An 8540-nucleotide genomic window follows, 5' to 3' on the forward strand; every position below is an offset into this window, starting at 1 on the left:
GCTAACATGCTATCAGGTGTTCACTATAACAATGACCCAGGACCTTGTGAACATGCGTGTGTCCCAGAACGGCTGCTTTCCTGTAGGATCAGAGCAGCTAGCCTACAGGGTTTAATGTCATTGGAGATACACTGCCGTAGAATTGTGACTCTGCAAATCACCTCCCTGCTCCCGCCACAAAGAGACCAGGCCTAGCCAGGCCAATCCCACCCAGCCACAGGAAGACATTGCATAACTTAATATCTCCTGCTAGATGTTTGTGTGTTTTAGTAATTATTTTTTCTGTGTTTGTTTTTAGATATGTGGAAAGAAAGAATTTTCTGGAGAGAGTTGACCACCGGCAGTTTGAGCAGGAAAAGAAAGTGCGTCTCGGCAACATCATGAAACGATGACAAGGAATAATGGTACAGATACACTTACAATTGTGACACACACACACTGTACATGCCTGCCCAGTTCTTCCCAAGGTTTCTCGGCCCAATACTTGGCCTCTGGACTGTTCATGTCTCTGGATGGCCTACTGACTGTACCTGCTGCCGGCTGCTCCTGGACCTATCAGACCTCACATTCCCAGTTTACACTCAGCACTCTCATTAAACCTCCATCTGTTCCTGGACCTGTGTGTGACCTGAGTCACCTGGACTCAGACCCCTGACTGTCTGCCTCAGTGGCTTCCTCCCTCTTGCCGATTTTAGAGGTGTGGTGGCACTGCTAACCTGCTTGCCTCAGCACATTTGCCATCATCATCACCAGGAAACCATTCCAGGAGTGAGAAGAGGAGAATGAGTAGCACACTCATGATTCCACACCCTGAACTCTGAATCAGACTTTATAGCTTTGACTTGAAAGGGAGAAGGAGAGCGAGAAAGAGAGGAAGAATCCACACAGCACAGATATTTATGCCATCCCTCTCCACCTCCTGGAGTGATTCGGTTTGGTGCGCTGTTCATTGGAAGAGTTAAAGTTGATTGCATTTCACCTCCCTGTTGTGCACACTGTGATTCTCTGGAGTGGTTCCAACTCATCTGAGGAGAAAGATTTGTCTCACTATCATGTACCTTATTTATACCAACAACCATCAGAGATTCTGACATGATGAAAGATCTATGTTTATCAACATGTCAGCTTAGCTGCTTGTTAAACCTGAGCTAAGAGGGGAGAGGATTGCTAAACGTTCCTCAACTGTTTTCTCAACGTAATGACACAGCTCCTATTACAAGGTTATTGTATGGTTGTTCAGTAGCAGGCACTCACACAGACAGAGAGGTGAATTCAGGGACTTTAGTTTTAGTTACTGGTTGTTAAATGAATGAGCTTCAAGTGTGTCTGAATAATCACCGGTGAATTTGGACTTGTTTTGTGTTGTCATCCTGGTGCTGTACTGTGTAACATGGAATAAAGCTCGTCATTTGGTTTGAAATGGTTGTTTTAGTACTGTTGGTCTTGTTTTGCACGTTTGTACCCCTCACCTCCCTAAGGCCTTATATTCTACCCTTCCTCTTCCCCCTAACAAGGCTCTTCCCCACTTTCCAGACAACTGTCTACAGACACACACTACCATTTCATCATACGCTTGCCAGTCCTCCCCCCTTCCCCAAATGCAACTGTTTCTATCTCCTTTACCCCCCAGGTCCTACACCCCCAACCCACCTCCCTCCTATCCCTCACAGGCCTTGTGCAGGTGCCTGCCGTTTTACCCACTCTGTTCTGCCCTAGATAAGGTCAGAGGACTCCAGTCACACAGTATCTTTCAACCTCATTTCCTCTGTATCCAGGCCCCTTCCACTGCTTCTGTGTTTCCTGCCTGAGTGTTTGGAGGGGAAAGGAGGAAACGCCTGTGCATCCTTCATAGAGGGTAATTGACTTGTTTACGTTACATAGGGATCCACCCTCCATCCCCATGGGTGCAAACTCAGGACATTTGTTTGTTTGTTCTAATTGTGCTTCATGTTACCAGATGAAAAGTTACTATATATTATATATAAGCAGATGTAGATAAAGAGATCATGTGAACTGTACTCTCTTCAGCAGGGATACTCTCACACACGGAAATCCTTCAGAGACTATTAAAAAATATATCATCTTTAACTGCATTGTTGGAAAAGGACACGTAAGTAAGCATTTCACTGTTAGTCTACACCTGTTTACGACGCATGTGACAAATAAAATTGTATTTGATTTGAGACATGCATATTATTCATAGACATGTTCACATAGAGTACACAAACAGTTGCATATTGGATGGAGATTATTATTATTATTATTTATTTTTATTAACAATACAAAATAAAACATTCACATACAAAAGACAACATACAGACGCACACAAACATTAACAACCTCACTCCTGCACAGACCCACCTGTTCTCACCCCTATCTCCAGTGTCTGCACTACTCTCTGCCACATGTCCTCAAATTGCACCATTTTGTTCCTCTCCATCGCCCACGCTGATTTTTTCATTGTCTTAACGATGGAGGATTGGTTGATTTCCAGTTTATGTATATGTTTTTTTCAAGACAATTGACGAGAAGAGTATCGTCCAACCCATCAGGTACTGTATCTCACTGCCCCCTCATATGACATTTCTTGAAATATGCAGACGGATTCAAAGTAAATTTACATTGTAATACTTCTGACAGGCAACTTTCTAACTCCGCCCATGACTTTTGGACTTTATAGCACTCCCAGAAGGCATGAATTATTGAGTCAGTGTTAGTTTTACAAGACATGACTCTGTCATTGTGCTGTAGAATTTGTGAATTTTGTCTATTGTGTAATAAATTATATACACTACCGTTCAAAAGTTTGGGGTCACTTAGAAATGTCCTTGTTTTCGAAAGAAAAGCACATTTCTGGTCCATTAAAATAACATCAAATTGATCAGAAATACAGTGTAGACATTGTTCATGTTGTAAATGGCTATTGTAGCTGGAAACGGCAAGAGTTGCAAAGAAAAAGCCATATCTCAGACTGGCCAATAAAAATAAAAGATTAAGATGGGCAGTCTGAGATATGGCTTTTTCTTTGCAACTCTGCCTAGAAGGTCAGCATCCCGGAGTCGCCTCTTCACTGTTGACGGTGTTTTGCGGGTACTATTTAATGAAGCTGCCAGTTGAGGACCTGTGAGGTGCCTTTTTCTCAAACTCTTGTTCAGTTGTGCACTGGGGCCTCCCACTCCTCTTTCTATTCTGGTTAGAGCCAGTTTGCGCTGTTCTGTGAAGGGAGTAGTACACAGCGTTATACGAGATCTTCAGTTTCTTGGCAATTTCTCACATGGAATAGCCTTCATTTCTCAGAACAAGAATTGACTGACGAGTTTCAGAAGAAAATTCTTTGTTTCTGGCCATTTTGAGCCAGTAATCGAACCCACAATTGCTGATGCTCCAGATACTCAACTAGTCTCAAGAAGGCCAGTTTTATTGCTTCTTTAATCAGCACAACAGTTTTCAGCTGTGCTAACATAATTGCAAAAGGGTTTTCTAATGATCAATTAGCCTTTTAAAAGGATAAACTTGGATTAGCAAACACAACGTGCCATTGGAACACAGGACTGATGGTCGCTGATAATGGGCCTCTGTACGCCTATGTAGATATTCCATAAAAAATCAGCCGTTTCCAGCTACAATAGCCATTTACAACATCAACAATGTCTACACTGTATTTCTGATCAATTTGATGTTATTTTAAAGGACAATAAAAATGCTTTTCTTTCAAAAACAAGGACATTTCTAATTGACCCCAAACTTTTGAACGGTAGTGTATGTTAATCTATACATTGGATTAAGTTAAAGTGTAATTTCGTTAGTTATGTTTCAACATTCCTTCCATCTTGTTCCAATATCAGTTCTTTTTTTAAGTCTTGGTTCCAATAGTTTATATTTTTTTTCGAAGAGGTTGTCAGTTGGTAGGCGCTCTGCAAGGTTTTGTATGTCTTACCTATCATATGAATATCCTTTTCTTAGTCAAAAAGGATTCCCTCAAGATTGCTCTGATTTCCAAAAGATCTCAAATCTAAATTTTGTGATATGAATCTTGTACAGTGCCTTCAGAAAGTATATATCGCTTGACTTTTTCCACATTTTATTTTGTTACAGCCTGAATGCAAAATTGATTAAATATATTTTTTTATCTCACCCATCTACACACAATACCCCATAATGACAAAGTGAAAACATGTTTTTAGAAATGTTTGGAAATGTATTGAAAATTAAATACAAACATATAAGTATTCATACCCCTGAGTCAATACTTTGTAGGAGCACCTTTGGCAGCCATTACAGCTGTGAGTCTTTCTGGGTAAGTCTCTTAAGAGATTTCCACACCTGGATTGTTCAACATTTGCCCATTATTCTTTCCAAAAGTATTCAAGCTCTGTCAAATTGGTTGTTGATCATTGCTAGACAACCATTTTCAAATCTTACCATAGATTTTGAAGTAGATTTAAGTCAAAACTGCAACTCGGACACTCAGGAATATTCACTGTCTTGGTAAGTGTAGATTAGGCCGTTTGTTTTAGGTTATTGTCCTGCTGAAAGGTGACTTCATCTCCAAGTATCTGGTTGAAGGCAGACTGAACCAGGTTTTCCTCGAGGATTTTGGCTGTGCTTAGCTCCATTCCGTTTATTTTTTAAATCCTGAACAACTCCCCAGTCCTTAACGATTACAAGCATACCCATAACATGTTGCAGTCACCACTATGCTTGAAAATATATGGAGAGTGGTACTAAGTGATGTGTTCTATTGGATTTGCCCCAAACATAACACTTTGTATTCAGGACAAAAAGTGAATTGCTTTGCCACATTTTGTGCAGTATTACTTTAGTGCCTTGTTGCAAACAGGATGCCTGTTTTGGAATATTTTTATTCTGTACAGGCTTCCTTCTTTTCACTCTATCAATTAGATTAGTATTGTGGAGTAACTACAATGTTGTTGATCCATCCTCAGTTTTCTCCTATCACAGCCATTAAACTCTGTAACTACTTCAAAGTCACCATTGGCCTGAAATACCTGAGCGGTTTCCTTCTTCTCTGGCAACTGAGTTAGGAAGGACACCTGTATCTTTGTAATGACTGGGTGTATTGATACAACACCCAAAGTGTAATTAATAACTTCACCATGCTCAAAGGGATATTAAATGGCTGCTTTTTATTTTATTTTCACCAATCTACCAATAGGTGCCCTTCTTTGTGAGGCATTGGAAAACCTCCCTGCTTTTTGTGGTTGAATCTGTGTTTTAAATTCACTGCTAGACTGAATGACCTTACATATCATTCTATGTGTGGGGTACAGAAATGAGGTACAGTGCCTTGCAAAAGTATTCATCCACCTTGGCGTTTTTTCCTATTTTGTTGCATTACAACCTGTAATTTAAATGGATTTTTATTTGGATTTCATGTAATAGACATACACAAAATATTCCGTATTGGTGAAGTGAATTGAAAAAAATTACTTGTTTAAAAAAAATCTGAAAAATAAATTACGGAAAAGTGGTGCGTGCATATGTATTCAACCTCTTTGCTATGAAGCCCCTAAATAAGATCTGGTGCAACCAATTACCTTCAGAAGTCACATAATTAGTTAAATAAAGTCCACCTGTGTGCAATCTAAGTGTCACAGGATCTGGGCTTTACGGAAGTGGCCAGAAAAAAACCATTGCTTAAAGAAAGAAATAAGCAAACACATTTGGTGTTCGCCAAAAGGCATGTGGGAGACTCCCCAAACACATGGAAGAGGGTACTCTGGTCAGATGAGACAAAAAAAATTGAGCTTTTTGGCCATCAAGGAAAACGCAATGTCTGGCGCAAACCCAACACCTCTCATCACCCCAAGAACACCATCCCCACAGTGAAGAATGGTGGTGGCAGCATCATGCTGTGGGGATGTTTTTCATCGGCAGGGACTGGGAAACTGGTCAGAATTGAAGGAATGATGGATGGCGGTAAATACAGGGAAATTCTTGAGGGAAACCTGTTTCAGTCTTCCAGAGATTTGAGACTGGGACGGAGGTTCACCTTCCAGCAGGACAATGACCCTAAGCATACTGCTAAAGCAACACTCGAGTGGTTTAAGGGGAAACATTTAAATGTCTTGGAATAGTCAAAGCCCAGACCTCAATCCAATTGAGAATCTGTGGTATGACTTAAAGATTGCTGTACACCAGCAGAACCCATCGAACTTGAAGGAGCTGGAGCAGTTTTGCCTTGAAGAATGGGCAAAAATCCCAGTGGCTAGATGTGCCAAGCTTATAGAGACATACCCCAAGATACTTTTTTTTTTTTTTCATTTTAGCAGACGCTCTTATCCAGAGCGACTTACAGTTAGTAAGTGCATACATTTTTCATACTGGCCCCCCGTGGAAATTGAACCCACAACCCTGGCGTTGCAAGCGCCATGCTCTACCAACTGAGCTACAGGAGGCCCTGTAATTACAGACTGCTGACAAGCTGGCTCTACATTTACATTTACATTTTAGTCATTTAGCAGACGCTCTTATCCAGAGCGACTTACAGGAGCAATTAGGGTTAAGTGCCTTGCTCAAGGGCACATTTACGTCATTTAGCAGACGCTCTTATCCAGAGCGACTACAAATTGGTGCATTCACCCTATAGCCAGTGGGATAACCACTTTACAATTATACATTTTTTTTTTTTTTTTTGGGGGGGGGGGGTAGAAGGATTACTTTATCCTATCCCAGGTGTTCCTTAAAGAGGTGGGGTTTCAAATGTCTCCGGAAGGTGGTGAGTGACTCCGCTGTCCTGGCGTCGTGAGGGAGCTTGTTCCACCATTGGGGTGCCAGAGCAGCGAACAGCTTTGACTGGGCTGAGCGGGAACTATGCTTCCGCAGAGGAAGGGGAGCCAGCAGGCCAGAGGTGGATGAACGCAATGCCCTCGCCTGGGTGTAGGGACTGATCAGAGCCTGAAGGTACGGAGGTGCCGTTCCCCTCACTGCTCCATAGGCAAGCACCATGGTCTTGTAACGGATGCGAGCTTCAACTGGAAGCCAGTGGAGTGTGCGGAGCAGGGGGGTGACGTGAGAGAACTTGGGAAGGTTGAACACCAGACGGGCTGCGGCATTCTGGATGAGTTGTAGGGGTTTAATGGCACAGGCAGGGAGCCCAGCCAACAGCGAGTTGCAGTAATCCAGACGGGAGATGACAAGTGCCTGGATTAGGACCTGTGCCGCTTCCTGTGTAAGGCAGGGTCGTACTCTCCGAATGTTGTAGAGCATGAACCTGCAGGATCGGGTCACCGCCTTGATGTTGGCGGAGAACGACAGGGTGTTGTCCAGGGTCACGCCAAGGCTCTTCGCACTCTGGGAGGAGGACACAACGGAGTTGTCAACCGTGATGGCGGGATCATGGAACGGGCAGTCCTTCCCCGGGAGGAAGAGCAGCTCCGTCTTGCCAGGGTTCAGCTTGAGGTGGTGATCCGTCATCCATACTGATATGTCGGCCAGACATGCAGAGATGCGATTCGCCACCTGGTTATCAGAAGGGGGAAAGGAGAAGATTAGTTGTGTATCGTCAGCGTAGCAATGATAGGAGAGGCCATGTGAGGATATGACAGAGCCAAGTGACTTGGTGTATAGGGAGAAAAGGAGAGGGCCTAGAACTGAGCCCTGGGGGACACCAGTGGTGAGAGCACGTGGTGCGGAGACAGCTTCTCGCCACGCCACTTGGTAGGAGCGACCGGTCAGGTAGGACGCAATCCAGGAGTGAGCCGCGCCGGAGATGCCCAGCTCGGAGAGGGTGGAGAGGAGGATCTGATGGTTCACTGTATCAAAGGCAGCAGACAGGTCTAGAAGGACAAGAGCAGAGGAGAGAGAGTTAACAAAGTATTGATTTTGGGGGGGTGTCACGAGAATTTATATCTCTAATTAATCAAACTTAATGCTCTGAATAATTCCCAGAGGGTGTAAATTCTCTGGTTTAATCATGAATTAAACAAAGGTCCGCAACCAGCAAGAATAATCTGTATTTTTAATCATGGAGAGCTCTGGCGCCAAAAAACATACATACAGCTTTTATATTCCTTGACACACAAAGGCACTTTGCTCCGCCCATCTTTAAACAGTTTCTTAGTACCCTTCACCCTGGAATGCTTTCTCAGCAGTTTCTAACTCCCCCCCTCTGTTAGTGGGTTGACACTACATTATAACTCTAACATCGGTCACACATTTATACTGTATTTGGGGTGAAATCCTTTAGTCCTTATTCTTAAAATACAAATGAATCTATCAGGGGGTGAATAGTTATGCACGCTCTCTGTTTTTTTGTCTTATTTATTGTTTGTTTCACAAAAAAAAATATTTTGCATCTTCAAAGTGGTAGGCATGTTATGTAAATCAAATGATACAAACACGCAAAAAATCAATTTTAATTCCAGGTTGTAAGGCAACAAAATAGGAAAAATGCCAAGGGGGTGAATACTTTGGTAAGCCACTGTAGTCATTCAAAAATCATGTTAAATGCTATTATTGCGCACAGAGTGAATCCATGCAACTTATTATGTGACTTGTTAAGCAAATGTCCACTCCTG

General features: G+C 42.6%; 1 protein-coding gene across 2 annotated transcripts in view; it reads left to right on the forward strand.

Moving 5' to 3' along the window:
• Positions 1-2099, forward strand: part of LOC311135066 (craniofacial development protein 1-like) — a 43468-nt gene extending 41369 nt beyond the window's left edge. Inside the window, exons 7-9 of one of the 2 annotated variants that reach the window (XR_014613735.1) lie at positions 299-404; positions 1776-1855; positions 2032-2099. Coding sequence is in view for 1 of the 2 variants with exons in the window: in XM_084168935.1 (XP_084025061.1) it covers positions 299-392 (94 nt within the window). In the remaining variant the exon portion in view is untranslated. Of the gene's footprint in view, positions 1-298; positions 1418-1775; positions 1856-2031 lie in introns of those variants that run through there. The other variant, XM_084168935.1, reaches the window with a different exon arrangement.
• The last annotated feature ends 6441 nt before the right edge of the window (positions 2100-8540 follow it).

This window comes from Coregonus lavaretus (assembly GCF_964263955.1).
Source record: "Coregonus lavaretus genome assembly, chromosome: 9".
NCBI classification, from domain to species: domain Eukaryota; kingdom Metazoa; phylum Chordata; class Actinopteri; order Salmoniformes; family Salmonidae; genus Coregonus; species Coregonus lavaretus.